Source organism: Monodelphis domestica, chromosome 1, assembly GCF_027887165.1.
Source record: "Monodelphis domestica isolate mMonDom1 chromosome 1, mMonDom1.pri, whole genome shotgun sequence".
NCBI lineage: Eukaryota > Metazoa > Chordata > Mammalia > Didelphimorphia > Didelphidae > Monodelphis > Monodelphis domestica.
Window position 1 is genome coordinate 96,886,548 of NC_077227.1, and position 15,721 is coordinate 96,902,268.

At 38.2% G+C, this 15,721-nt stretch overlaps 1 protein-coding gene across 2 annotated transcripts in view; it reads left to right on the forward strand.

The window, feature by feature from the left end:
• PDZD8 (PDZ domain containing 8) overlaps positions 1-15,721 on the forward strand; it is a 158,145-nt gene that overhangs the window by 22,800 nt on the left and 119,624 nt on the right. Inside the window, exon 2 of one of the 2 annotated variants that reach the window (XM_007478927.3) lies at positions 11,773-11,844. The exons of the other annotated variant lie outside the window; for it this stretch is intronic. Within the exon in view, the coding sequence (XP_007478989.1) occupies positions 11,773-11,844 (72 nt within the window). The remainder of the gene's footprint in view (positions 1-11,772; positions 11,845-15,721) is intronic. 2 annotated transcript variants of the gene reach the window in all.

Here is a 15,721-nt window from a genome sequence, read left to right on the forward strand (position 1 = left end):
TCCTTATTTTCTCTGTAGTCTTTCTAAAATTAAGCCCCCTCCCCCTCCCTCTCTTGTACTGCTTCCCTCCGCACCAGACCTTTACTCTTCTACTCCCCTATAGGGAGCAAATCTACTCTCTGCCCCCAATGAATTGGATTGTTTTTCCCTCTTTGAGTCACTTTCAAAGCACGTAAAAGTTGAGTATTTCCTGTCTCCGTCCTCTTTACCCTTCCAGTGTATTGATGTTCTCCCCCCCTCCCACCATGAGCTTCTTTATGACATATAAATTTACCCCCATTTGTTTCTTTTCCCATTTCTTTTAATATTAACCTATTTTAAGCTCTAGTTATATATATGTTTATATATATATATATATATATATGCATACTCATGTGTATGTATTTTTGCATGCATATATCTATATATCTATTTATGTCTTGTCCTTTCATCCTATACAGTTTGTCGCTGTTCCCTCTAAGTGTACTTCTTTTGCTGCCCAGGTAATAACAACAGTTTTTAAGAGTTAACAATGACCTCTTTTCTTATAGGGATATATATCATTTTAACTTATTGAGTCTCTTAAAAATGTTTTTTGTTTTGTTTTGTTTTTCTTTTTTCCCTTCTTTTTAAATTACCTTTTGATTATTCTCTTGAGTTCTGTGCTTGGACATCAAATTTTCTGTTCAGGTCTGGCCTTTTCTTTACGAATTCTTAAAATTCTTCTATTTTGTTGAATGACCCCCTGTAAGAATATAGTCAGTTTTGCTGGGTAGTTGATTCTTGTTTGAAGTCCTAGTTCCCTTGCTTTCTGGAATATCATATTCCATGCCTTTCTTTTTTTCAGTGTGGATGCAGCCAGGTCCTGAGTTATCCTCACTGTGGTTCCTTGGTATCTGAATGACTTCTTCTTGGCAGCTTGTAATATCTTTTCTTTGGTCTGATAGTTCTTGAATTTGGCTATAACATTCCTGGGTGTTGTCAGTTGGGGATTAAGTAGAGGAGGTGATCTGTGGATTCTATCAATCTCCACTTTTCCCTCTTGTTCTAGGATATCGGGGCAGTTTTATTTAATAATTTCCTGTAATATAATGTCCAGGCTTTTTCTTTTGTCATGGTCTTCTGTTAGGCCAATGATTCTTAAATTGTCTCTCCTTGAACGATTTTCTAAATCCTCTGTTTTGTGAATGAGATGCTTCATATTTTCCTCAATTTTTTCATTCATTTGGTTTTGTTTTATAGTGTCCTGCTGCCTTGTGAGGTCACTTGATTCTAGTTGTTGTGTTCTGGTTCTTTAAGACTGAATTTCATCCTTAGTTTTTTGGTCGTCCTTTTCCTTTTGGTCTGATTTTCTTTGGAGCTCATCTTTCTTCTTCTTCACCTCATCTTTCATCTGCTTTGCCTCATCTTTCATCTCCTTTGCCTCATTTTCCAGCTGGTTGATTTTGGCTTTCAAGACACTATTTTCTTGTTTTAGTTCAAGTGCCTCTGTTTCCAGATGACTTATCTTAGTTTTTAAGTTCTTTTCCCAATTGTGTTCAGCCTCTCTTAATTGTGTTTTGAATTGCATTTTGAGTTCTTCCAAAGCCTATATCCAATTTGCTGGGATTTCTGATTTTTTCTTTGCTGATCCCTCCCCCTCTGTTTTGTTCCCTCTTTGCTCATTACCTGTGCAGAAGCTGTGTATTGTCATTTCTTTCTTCTTTTTCTGTTGTTTGCTTGAGTTTACCCCTTCTTTGCTCCCCGTATTTGTCTGTGCTCTTGCTCCTCTCAATTTTTTTTTGTTTTGTGGCTCCCCTCTTGGAGCTTTGTCAGATCTCTTGGTACAGTCTCTAGGGGAGGAATGTTAGCTTCCCTGTCCTCTGGAGGCTTTTTATCGGATTAAGTTCAACTTGGTTGGGCTGTATGTGCTCTGAGGCCGAAGACTCCTGGAAGGCTGTGCCGCCAGTTCTCTCCAGCTGCTTCTCTACTGTCCGCAAGGTTCCCCAGTGCCTTTGCCCGCCTCCCTGAGCTCTGAGGAGTCCTAATGGGATTATGTTCAACTGGATTGGTCTGGATGTGCCCCGAGGCAACGGTGTGACTGGAGCCAGATGGAGGGACCCAGCCACTGCCCCGGTCTCCCCCTGGCTTCCTCCCCACTGTCCATGCTGGACTCTCCGAGCCCGGTGCCCAGCTGATCACAAGGTAGACCCTCCAAACCTGAACCTTTGCCCGCTCAGAGGTTCCCACTGCTGCTGGGGGCTTAGCCCTCTAGGTTGTGGAGGAGGGGTCCTGGGACCTTCGCTCTGCCTTCCCCTTAGACCCGAGTATTCTCGGATTCCGGCTTTTGGGGGGCGTACCTTTTGATTTGAGTCCAGGAAGGTTCCTTGCCTCTGTCCTGTTGTTCAGTTTGAATTTTGGTGCCCTAGGAGCATTCAGTTTGTAATCTGCAAGGAAGGGTTTTCTGAGGTCTGAACTTTTGCTGCTTGCTAAGCTGCCATCTTGACTCCGCCTCCCTACTAACTCTTAATGAGGTCATGGATCTGGTGCTAAGAATACTGAATTTTAGAGAGCAGCGATAACATTTGTACACTTCAGCAGCACGGAAACAGTTGCATTTAGCACCAAAGAGCAAGATTGATTAGGTAAAATAGGAAGCTATCCCTCATGTGAGGTCTTCAGGGACAACTTGCTGTGTTCTAAGGCCTCTAGTTACCCCAGTCCCCCTCAGCTCAATTTGTCTTAATTTGATGGCCATCATCAATTTGCTTATCCCAGTCATATTTTGTGAAGTTTGCCCCAGGTTTGAAACATTCTAGTTGTGGCACTGAATGTAAATTTGATGTAAATTCTGCTGTCAGCTTTTTAAAAGAAATAGAATGAAGCTGCAAATATTTTTTAGGTCACAGAGTGAAATTGGAAGGGTAAGCTCCATTATTAGACAGGAACAGAATAAGTTCGTTTTCAGCATAGTGTAAATAGCTTGGTACCAGCTAATAATTAGTAGGGAGTTTTCAGGGACGATCTATTGAAAAGTAGGAGGGGAATTGCAGAGAAGGGTTATCCAAGAGTCATCTAATGAATTCCCTTCCTTCCTCTATATAACTCCAGTGACTATAGGCTACTGGCCATAAGCCTGTCTTAGAGAGCTCTTCTGTGAAGGTAAAGCTATTGGCTGAAATAACCTCCCCTAGCCCACATCTCCTGCTCTAGTTGTTTTCTTCATTGGTCTGCAGCTAGGGTCCTTGCTCCAACTTTTCCCCTGGTAGCATCTGAATTGCTGAAACCTGCTGATAACCAAGGTTGGGCTCCTATAGGCCATTTATACTCTTATGTTGTAGAGCAGGGGTCCCCAAACTACAGCCTGCGGGCCACATGCGGTCCCCTGTGTCCATTTATCTGGCTCCCACTGCGCTTCTGGAAGGGGCACATCTTTCATTGGTGGTCAGTGAGAGGAGCATTGTATGTGGCAGTGCCGCAAAGTGTGAAATCACTCATGTACAGTACTACTTTAATCCTTTGCATGTTGCCTTGTTCTGAGAGTAACTGAATGAGAATGAAGTACTACACAAAGGATTATGTGGCTACACAATAGAAGAGATCAGCATGGTGAGCAGTGATCTGAGGGAGGGGATTCCACACTGTGTATATTGCTGCCCGATATAGTGGTGGCAGTGATGATCCTATGCAAGGTGTGACAGGCCCATCACAGCCAGTACTGCAGCCTCTGCTATCCCAGATGGCGATATACAGATTTGTTCACAGTTTTTTTTGTTTTGTTTTTTTTATAGTTCGACCCTCCAATGGTCTTGAGGGACAGTGAACTGGCCCCCTTTGTAAAAAGTTTGGGGACCCCTGTTGTAGAGTTTCTGATCATTTCCCATGGGGTCACGGAAAGTGTCTAATGGAGCTGTAAAGGTAAAATAGGGCAAAGTTGTAAAGGACTTTAAGTGCCAAACTAAGGGGTTTATAGTTGATTTTAGAGGCAATAGGGAGTTAATAGAGTTGTTAGAGGAGGGGTAATAATGAGGTCTGTTATTTAAGGAAATCACTTGGGCAGCTCTTTGGAGAATGGATTGCAAATAGGAGAGAATGGAAGAAGGAAGATCAGTTAGGAGGACTTGGAAAACAGATTGAGGAAAAAAACCCAAAGTCATTGGACCTTTTGAAAATCATGACCAACAACCAAAAAAAAAAAGCCTACACATCATATTTCTAGAAATCTTAAAATAAAAATGCCCAGATCTCTTAGAACCAGAGGACAGAGTAGAAATAGAAAACATTTTTCAGTCATCCTTAGGAAAAAAAACCCAAAAATAAAAACTCCCAGGAACATTATAGTCCATAAACATCCAAAAAGAGAATTCAAGTACCAAAGAGCCATAGTTAGGATCACATACAGTTCAGCATCCATTATTATACTATAAAGGAACAGAGAGCTTGGAATGTAATATTGTAGAAGGTAAAGGGTATAGTCTTACAGTCAGGAATAATTTCACATTCCAATAGAGTTCCCACTATCAATAGGAAATTTTTCAAGTATGAAATTTCCCAATGGTGAAATTTCCAACATTTATAAGTCTAAGAAATTTTGAGGTTTACAGGGAAGAGAAACACAATTGAAGAGGAAAAGGAAGAATAGAAAAATTATCTTGCATAATCAGGGTGTCCAAGGAGAAGTCTATAGGGACAAAGAAGAAGTGGGAGAGGAGTGGTTCACTTTTATGTAAACTAGTGAAAAGAGGGAGGAACACATAAACAGAGGGGTATGGAAATACATTTCATTCCACAGGAAAATAGAAAGGAAAGGGGAGAAGGAGAAGGTGGGACTAAGTCTAAAAAGGTACAAAACAAAGTCTAAGAAGGTATGAAAATACCTACAGCTCTTTTTGAGGCGGTAAAGAATGGGAATCTGAGGAGATATCTGTAAATTGGGGAATGACAGAATAAATTATGATATATAAAGTGATAGAATGCTATTATGAAATAAATGATGAAGGGAATGGTTTCAGAGAAACCTGGTAAGACTTATGGGAACAATTTCAGATTTACGTAAATAGAACCCAGAGAACAATTTATATGACAACAAAAGGATAAAGACAAATAACTCTGAAAGACTTAGGAGCCCTGATCATCATAATAACAAACCATCATATCAGAGAACCAATAATGAAATATGCTCCCAACCTCTTGATAGAGGTGAAAAACAGTGTAGACTGAGATATTTATGGGTGTGCATATTTATACATATACATCTGTATACACATACACGTAGTACATGTCCTTTGACTGGGGCTTTATTATTTTCAATGGGAGAGGATTTGGGATGAGGGAAAAATAAAGTAGATTTTTGTTGATTTAAAAAATAAAATTTAATTCCAAAATTCTACTAATACTAAGGCATATTAAAACTAACATGATATTAATCTGTGGGACCTTTGAGCCACTACTGTAGTCTTTGAAGGTGTCCTGGAAGCAGAGCCTGATCTATTGTCATGGACCATGGGATTGAAAGACAGGACATCTCTGTTCCATTCCTGACTTTACTATTCATTTCCTCTGAATGACCTTGTACAAGTCATTCATTCCTCATTGACCTCTTTTGGGGTCCATTTTTTTAATCTTATCTGTATGTTTAATGACATAAAGCACACTTTTCATTTTAATCTTCTTTATTAACATTTTATATCACAGTCTTAAATCTAGGCAATCAATAAAATTGTACATTAAGATGTAGTGTGTAGTGTATGCTGATTTCCTGAGGTGTAAATGCTTATGTTGGAAATTTAACAAACTTTTATTGACACCACTGACTGAAAATAAATAGAAACACAAACACACATATGTATTCTCAATTAAAGACTTGTGGCATTGCCTGTGCATAATATTGCTTGATTCAATAGACAGAACTCTGTTCTTTGTGTGAGTGTTGGATAAGGGGAGGAATAATTTTGAGTTCTGGCTAGTTTCTGGAAAATGTGCTCTGGTTTTTGACAATAAAGTACTGGCTGAGAAATGAGAATTTGAGGAATTAAACGTAGAAGGTTCAAAAAGGAGACCTTCATATTATAGTTGTGATGAATCTAGAGATACATGAGAAGCTTATGAGACTTTTTTGTTCTCTGAGTAGCTCATCTTATTTGATCCTTTATCTTGGGTGCATATGAGATATTGGCTATCATTAACTCATCTTGGAGTCAGATGATGTTAAGTGTTCTGTTATGAAGTTCTTGATTCTCATCTTGTCACCCTTCTTGTTCAGTGTGTCTGTGAAATGACTTCGAGATATTATGAGTCATTTGGGGATTTGGTTTTTATTTATCCAATTCATACTATTTATGACTTTTGCTTATAGGATAGGGCCAAATGATGGGCTTCCATGAAAATGAACCAGGTGAGACCTAATTTAGATTATAGTAGAGGTTTAACTTACGTGTAGAGGAAAGGAAAGCTGTCTTTACTTCCACTAGTTCTAATAACTCTGCAGTTATATTCAGAAGTCTTTTTCTAGGAGGCAGCTGGGTGGCTCAGTGGATTGACAGTCATGCTCAGAGATGGGAGGTCCTGAGTTCAAATGTGACCTCAGACACTTCCTGTGTGACCCTGGCTAAGTCACTTAACTCACATTGCCTAACCCATACCACTCTTCTGCCTTAGAACCAATACTCAGTATTGATTCTAAGATGAAAGGTATGGGTTAAAAAAAAAAAAGATCTTTTTCTATCGGTGTAATTTAGAGATCAAAATCTCTTTTTTAGAAGTAGATTTCATCAGTATTATCCACAGTAAGGAATTTCATAAAGAGAACCATCCATCCTTTTCCTTAAGATTTTAGTATATATGATTTTGGAATGATTAGCCTCACATAAGTTATAATAATAATAATAATAGTGATGATGATGATAGAAATTACAACCATATATAGCACTTTGGTGTTTGCAAAATGCTTTACATACATTTTTATTTGATCTTTTAAAAAAAGTTCGAATTACAAAGTAAGTACTCTATAGCTTTTGTTACTTCCATTTTACAAATGAGGAAACTGAGGCAGAGATGTTAAGTGATTTTCCAAGGGTCACATTATCTAGCAAGTTCTTTTCTGACTCCAAATCTATCACTGTGTGATGTCATATAGCAGTTAAGAGAGAAGTTTCATTAGCTGACCAGCAGACTGTGAGGCTGAGAGTTCCTCCTAATTAGATGTGACGACTTAGGCGAAATGAGGAGTGGGAGACAGCTTGGGTGTTTCAGAACTGTTGCACAGGTGTGGGAAGAAGCTGCTCTGACCTGGTTCGGGCTTGGTTTTATTTTTATACCCTTATGGTTACATATCTACTTAGCACACAGTTTCATTTTCAACATACGTGTTTCTATAGATCCTAACAACAAAAGTGAAGCCAAAAAAGATAATCAACAAAACACTTTTGCTAAGTGCGGGGTCAGAGGGTAGAATCAACATGGTCCAGTTTTAGGTTGGGGAATTCCAAGCACTGATTTGCCAGAAGTTTTATGTCTAGAAAAATGGGTCATATCTAAGTGGGTACATAAGAGTCTTTGGGTTTAATGCTTTAAATATGATCTTTTGGTGATGTTCTGGGGGGGATTAAAAGTGGCTTATATGTATTAATCCTACAAGTATTTTGCTCTTATATTATTTTTCCTGAAGCTAGGGAAAGAACAATAATGATAGCAATTTCAATAGTAAGGGATGTTAGTGGGGGAAGTCACATAGAGGGGGGCTGAGTGGGTGTCTCCATCTTTCCAGGGGGTCACTTTGCAACCCTGGTTTCCATGTGCAACTGTGTCAGACAGCATGGATTTGATGGCCCCCAACGGAGAAGTGTAATAGAGGGTGTTTTGGATATTAAGGAGGAGAGAGAGAGAGAATGGAGTCTTCCGTCCCTCAAGGTAAGAACAATGGATAGGAGGAGTTGGTTATGTGCCCCAGGAGGTAGGAGGGTGAGATCAATTATTCCCCCCGTCAGTCATCTCCAGTTATGTCTTATCACTAAACCTGCCTTTTACTTCCCTTTATTGACTATTCTTGAAGATGAACTTCTTCCCTTGGAGAAGAGAGAAATCAGTTCTCTTCCCCCTTTCAGCTGTAACTATTTCCTTTACTCACACTATAGTCAGTTGAAAGGTAGATAACAACTTTTATTCTAAGGTATTAATGACAAGGAGCAAAACTGAAAGATGACTGACAGGTTGGGGTCTAGGAGAAAGAGGGTGAGGGAGATCTCTATCTCTCTAGATCTTCTGGAAAAGTTTAGACTCAGGCTTGGTAGTCTAAGCCTCTGAGAGGTTCAGATTGGTCAGCCTTGGCTTTTTTCACTGCAGAGCAATGTTCAAATCCAGGGTATAAAGGGGTGTGAAAGGATCTTCTTCTTTAGTACTGCTTCTTTTCTTCCGGCTTCTGCCATTACTTTTTGGGGGTTTGGGAAGATGATGAATAGGTTCAGTGAAGGATGATAGCTTTTGCTTAGGATCCAGTCTCCAGTAGGACCTTCTCCTTTGCTGTCTCAGAGAGAGATCAACTGCTTCCCCTCCTGGAATCTCCTCTTCCCTCAGGATTGTAAAGGATAATTTTAGCTTTGTGACCTAAACTATATTAATTATTGGTCACTATAGATGTTCCAAAATAAAAAAAAAATACCCAAGTCAGCTGGAAATTTATGGTGATTTAATTAATATAGTGGAAAGAAATTAAGAAAAAGGGAGAAGGAAAGGGTGTAGCATTTCTCCCGCCTGGCTTGTGCCAGGGGGAAGATTAGAGGCTTTAGAAAGGTGAGGTTTTGGAGAGTAAAAGAGGAAAGAATCAGCCTGAACTCCAAGAGGGCTCAGCCAAGATGCCTGAACCTGAATTAGCTCAAGGGCAAACTCACTGCCAAAACCCAGACAAATAGCTGTCACCACGCCAAGATGTCAGAATGCTTAGCATGCTGCCAGCCAGAGCCGCCTCTCCAGGGAAAAAAAGGCCAAACAGAGGAAGTGACGTGCACTATATAGATGGTTTTACGTCACTTTCCTGCGTCTCATCTGCACCAATGTTAGCTTAGCTTGACTTAGGACATCCCAGGTGTCTGTTAGCTGTTTCTGCACATGTCTGTTGAAGGCCATCTTCTTAGATACTTAATCCTTGAGTGTGGATGCAGACATTCCTGACCTTGTTAAACTAAGTAGGGTAAAGCAATGTAGAGTTCCTAAAGACCTGATTCTGTTAGACAAAGTATCTCCATTGTTACAAATCAGGAAATAGCTAAATCAAATCTTCTAAAGTAAGGTCTGAGTAGGGTGGAGTAGTTTTAAAATTCACAGGATTAAAAGCCTTCTCAACCCATCCTCCACAGTGGATGGAAACCTTTGCATTTCTTCCAGCCTCTGTTATCCAAAGCCCCTGGATTATTCCTCTATCACAGAAGTGCTCCTCTACATTAGCTAAATTATCTTATCATTGACATTTTTGTTTGTACTCAGGGTTGATTTTTGTCACAAAGAGCACAAGTTTTAGGAAGTCTATTAGTAAATACTATCTAACCTTAATTATATAGATTCCAGCTTTTAGGAACCATGATTTCTGATCTGGAAGTGGGATTTTGAGGGTAAGAAGAACAGTCAGAACTCATTTTCTTATCAACATTTAGAAATACATTATATGTGTGAAGAACTAGACTATCTAAAAATCATAAATAACATAACTCCTAATGATTGGCTGGCTTGCACCCTGGAAGGAAAGGGTTGTTGGTGTCTCCAGAAGGCCAACACTTTTTGCAAAAGCTGAGGAGCAAGAGAAGCAACAGGAAGAACAAAGGACAAGAAAGAAGGAAAGTGAAGAAGGGAGCTGGTGACCTATGGTGATCAATGATGTGTCATTAGTGAGTAGTGTCAAAGTAGTGAACATCAAATTCCTGACAGCTAAACAAGAACCAAAGAAGGAAGACCTAGATGGAAAAATTGATCCATGGATCTTATTTTGAAGGGGAAGTAGCCCTTTACCTGTACATCAGTATAATGAGTGATATAGGATAATTTATAATAGCATATAATAATTCTGAATATGAATTTTGTGGACAGCATAATAATTTTGGAAACATAAGATACTTCTATTGCTTCTATATGGGAGGAACTAATGACCCTGGTTCTTGGCAATTCCAAATAATCAGAAAGTTAAATTATGTGCAGTATTTTCTAAGTAAACTAGGAGGTTAAACTCTGGCCTTAGGTACTTCCTAGCTATGTGACCCTGGGCAGGTTACTTAACCTCAATTGGCTGACCCTTGCTGCACTTCTGTCTTAGAAATGATACTAAGAAGGAGAAGGGAGGGAGGAAGGGAGGGAAGGGGAAGAGAGAGAGAGAGAGAGAGAGAGAGAGAGAGAGAGAGAGAGAGAGAGAGAGAGAGAGAGAGAGAGAATGTAGTGTTAGTGTTAGATTGCTATCGATTGAATAGTTTTTTTTTTTAACAGGACTGATAAAAAATCTAGGGAATATTATCCTGGAAAATATACTGAAGATCTTAGGGGCATACATGCTTTTTATAATATTACTCCTAATGATCAAGTACAATGCCTTCAAAGTAAAAAAAGTAGAATTTGGCAGATGAGAAGGGAAAAGAAGACAAAACTGGTATCAAAAAATTGGACTTGAATTTCTTTGCTGACTGAAAATATAAGGACATGCTTCCCAGCCAGAGATGGATTGCACTTAACAAGGACAGTGAGACTATAGTTGCTTAGTGTTTTGCAAGCCTAATCAGTAATACTTGAACATTAAAAATAAAGGTAAAATTTTGAGCTAAAAAAAAAAGACTGGTGCTGAAAAATGACTGGTTCTTTGAGGGTTCTTGATAACCTTGAGTATACTGTAAGTATAGAGAGTACCAGACTTGGAATCAAGAGTCCTGGTTTAGAATGTTGCCTCTAACATAAAATCATGGCATCTCAAAGTTGGAAGGGATCCTAGCAAACAGCGAGTCTAACTTTTATCCATCTCTAAAGTCTTTCTTTTGAACACTTGTATTATCTCATTGATACCTTATGGCTGGAATAATAGAAAACCTTGATATTTGAAGAATCTCATTTATTAGTATTCCAGAGAACATGGTAAGGTTAGCAGGAGGCTGCAGCAATTACTGATGACAACCACAAATGGCATGTATAAAAGACATCATTACATAATTAGAAAAAGTAATGGGTTTTTCACGTAAGAAGAACAAGGGAATATAGAATAGTCAGATGTACTAGTATCTACAAGACATTAACAGAGTTAGTTGGTCCTATATGGGAGATTTAAGGAGTGGGTATAAGAATGACATGGGATTAGAAGTTATGGATGAGTTACTGTCTGAATTGGTGGAAAAAGTATTGAAATAGGTGGGTAATATGGATGGAAAGGTTTGTAGCTTTGTTATATCACAGTTTGACACACCACTGAGATTGTAGGCCCAGAACACTATCTGACTCTGACCATAGTTTAAAAAAAAATATCACGATAGGTTTTATTATTATCCAAAGAAGGAAGCCAGGAGGATTTGAAACAAAGGTATCCCTTACTCTAAAAATACTGGGTCTTACCCCCTCCACCCCCACCCCGATCCTAAAGACCTCACAAGAAGCCATCTTCAAAGTCTTCTGGCTCCCTACTTCTACTCCCTCTGTCTAGGATCCCAACTATATAGCTCTCTGATATAACAAATCCTCCCAAATACTGTTTGGATAAGTTATAGTCGTCAGAGTAAGAAAGGGTTTGAACTCTTGGTGAGTTCAACCTCTTAGGCCTAGGCCCAAAATGACTGCAGGTCTTTTCCTCACGGACAGGTTTACTGGGCTCTGGCAGTTCTCTTTTCAGAAGTCAGGAAACACTCAGGACACGGGAACACAGGAACTCAGGTAAAATGGCAATGTGAAGACAGGGTTGAGAGGATCTCAGGATAACGGGAAAGCAGGAACCTTCGACTCCCCTGGGAACAGGTAGGCCAACTCCCACTTGGCTCAGAGAGACCAAGCCACAGGAAGTAACCTCTCCAATCTCCTTGAAGGACAGGAACCAATGGCCTCTGTCTGTTCTTATCTCTTCCCCAGGCTCTAGAATAGAGACTATAAAAGTTCTGTTCATGTGACAAATTCCCTCTTTGTAAACTCTCATTTAGTTTCTTTTTGCAAAGTCTTTCTTTTTTCTTTCTCACAGTTCCCTGCTTTGCACAGACCAAAAATTACGTTGATAAAAATTATTTTGTATTTTAACTTTCCTACTCTAAGGGATTTACAATAAACTGTTAAAAAAGATAAAATGAAGTGTGAACGTTTGCCAAAACACAAGCAAGAAAATATCTGAATACAAATACAAACTGCGAAGTATAAAAATATACAATAAAATCTAAAAAGTCAAAATGCAAAAACAAAACTTTTGAAAAAACAGTTTGTAACAAAAATCTATGATGCTAATCTAATGCAAAAAGCAATCTTGTCTAAAAATATAGCAATGTATAAAAATAGAAAAAATTTTAATAAATAACATGTAGCATAAGCTTTTACAAAAAACACAATCTGACTAAAAATAAACTTATGTAAAATGCATTTTAAAAAATCTAAACTGAATGATTCAAAACAAATTCTTTTTATGCTAAATGCTTTTGCTATTACATACAACCAAAACTGTCTACAGAGAACTTCGAACTAAATATTCTATCTTATGAATCTAAGGTTTTCCAATCATTTTAACTATGCACATACCTATTTTACATAACCTATACATATATTTACATGTATCTGCATAGCTATATGTTTCATGTGTGCATATTTACATGTATGTACAGATTTGTAAAATTCCTGCATTGTAGCAACTATGGACATTAAATTTACATATGTTACATACATAGAGACTATACAAAATCATATATATATGTGTGTATATATATACATATGTGCATGTATTTACCTGTATATACATTCCCTATATTACAATTATATTCTCCCTGTTTTACCAGTATGTAAATATATTGCAGAGCTATGTGCATATGTATGTGTGTAATATGTACTGTAAATCTGAACCCGAATCTCTACATATTATCCCGGTATGCTCTCTGATATTAACTAAGTAGAATATCTCAATTAGACCTTCTATTTAGGTAAGACCTTATTGAATCTAATATGTTTAATTTACTATTATATTAACCACTTCATAAATATCCACTTATTTATATGGATATAGTAGCTAATAGAATCTTATAACATTTAGTGAAACATGTATCCCTTTATGTGCTTGTTGCATGCAAGTATACTTACCAAAACTTCAAATCCTCCTCTTCTCATGTTGCCTATTGATGATTCTTCTGCTTTCAGTTCTTGTTTAGCTATGTGATGTTGCATGTAACTAATTTGGAAATGCACTGTGTTTAAGGACACATTTATCTCATAGTCTTGTGTCTCTTCCTCCTCTGCTCGTCTTCTTTGTAGATTCCTGTACAGTCTTTACTACTCTGTCAACATCAGGTCAGCTTCTTCTGCCTGCTTCTCCTTCTACTGCTAAGGTCTGCTTTTATGTTGTTCTCTGGTCCACTTGCATCATCCTCTTGCACTGGATTTGTCCTCTTATGAACTTTTTGCCTGCAGACTCAAGTTGAATTTCTCAGCTCTCATGTAATTGTTGTCTATCTCTTCTTCTCCTCCTTCTATCTCTATTTTCTTTGTGTGCTAATTTGACAAGCGAACAATGATTCCAAGATTCTCTAAGATTTTTATTGCTAAAGGTAATATTAATATGGCTATAAATGGTCTGACCCAACTTTCTTGTGTTGCAGATGTTTTTTCAAAGTTCTTTATATAGACTAAATCTTCTGGTTTTATATTGTGCAAAGAATACTCCAATGGCACAGATTGAACTATTACTCCCATATCATGTAATTCTCTTATCCTGTCTTGCAAAGCTGTAATATAGGATGCTGTCTGCATGTCTCCTCCTAGCATCGAGACATAAGTAGTTGTGAAACTTTTTGCTTGCAGAGGTGGATGTCCATACATTTCATAAGGGGAAATATGTAAATTTGCATGAGGCCTTGTACATAGGTAAAATAAAGCTAAAGGAAGTATTTCTGGCCACTTTAAATGAGTCTCTGTACAAAGCTTTCCCACCATTGTTTTTATCTCTGTTTAACCTCTCAACTTGTCCAGAGCTGAGGATGGTACAGCACATGAAGTCTTGCTTTTATTCCTAGATTTTCATACACCTTTTTCAATATCTGGTTCATAAAATACGATTCTTGGCCCGAGTATATAGTAACTGGGGTTCTATATCTAGGAATTATCTTCCTTAGCAATATCTTCACTACAAACCCTGCTATATTTGTTGTAGTTGGAAATGCCTCTGCCCATCTTGTTAACCTATCCACCAATACCAAGCAATACTTGTATTTCCCTGCTTTAGGCATATTTATGTAGTCTTCCTGCAAATTTTCAAAAGGAGAGTAGGCTAAAGTTCTTCCTCCTAACCCTTTCTTTCTAAATGCTTCCTGATTGGATCTTTGACAGATAGAACAACTATTACAGGCTCTTATTTGCAACTGTGGTGATTCCTGGTGCTACCCATGTTCTTTTAATTGAATCTACTAAGGCTTGGGTGCCAAAATGTCCTTTACTATGGATTGCATTGCATATATGGTAATAGAACTCTTTTGGTAAGATTGGCTTTCCAGTGTCTTAGAGCCATATGCCATTTAGTTTTGTTGCTCCAAATTTTTCTTGCCATGCCTGAATCTTAGAGTCTTTATAAGCTTTCTTGAAATCAGCTGACTACGATGGGCAGTTTCATAACATAAGCTAGAGCTCTTCTAGCAGCATATTTGGCTATCACATTGGCTCTGTAATTCCCTTTAGACACTGAATCTTTCCCCAAACCATGTGCTCTGCAGTGAATTATAGCCATATGCTTTACCTTTTGGATAGCATCTAACAATTCTGCAGTAATTTCTGCATGGCCTATCTACTTTTGCCCAGACGTTATAAAGCCACAGTTTTTCCATATTGCACCTGTTGCATGGCATATGGAGAATGCATATGTAGAGTGTGTGTAGATATTTACAATTTTGCCCTCAGCAAGGTTACAAGCTTCCTTTAATCCTATTAGCTCTGTCCCCTTAGCACTTATGTTGTTAGGCAATGATGCAAACCACAGTTTCAAACTGTGAATACTGCAGCTCCCATATAATGAATTCCATTGCAAATATAAGAAGACCCATTGGTATATAAAATTAGTTCAGCAATGGCTCACCATTCGTTAGCAAATTGGATATCAGTGTAGCTGGATTGAACACACTGAACCTCTTTTATTCTATATTTTCATTACTTAAAAGGATAATCTCATACTTAGAAAATCTTTGATCCGTAAAAGCTTGTGTATGATATTTCCTTTAAAGTGACTCAATTTGGTTAGGACAATAAACTGTTAATGGGGATCCCCAAACTAAATCTGCTATTTTCTGTACTAACACTGCCACCACAGTGATGCCTCTGAGACATGGCACTGTGCCAGCTGCAATAGGATCTAACTGAGAACTATAATAGGCAATTGGATGGAAATTTTGTTCCAGAGTCTGTTAGAACTCCAGATGCTATTACCCTGGTTTCATTTAAAAACAACTGAAAAACTTTAGAATGGTCTGGGATACCAAGTGCTAGGGCTGCTAGAATAGATTCTTTAAACCTTGCAATATTTTGTAGATGTTCAGGTTTGAGCTTTAAAAATTCAGGTTCTGAGTTTCTTGTTGCGTCA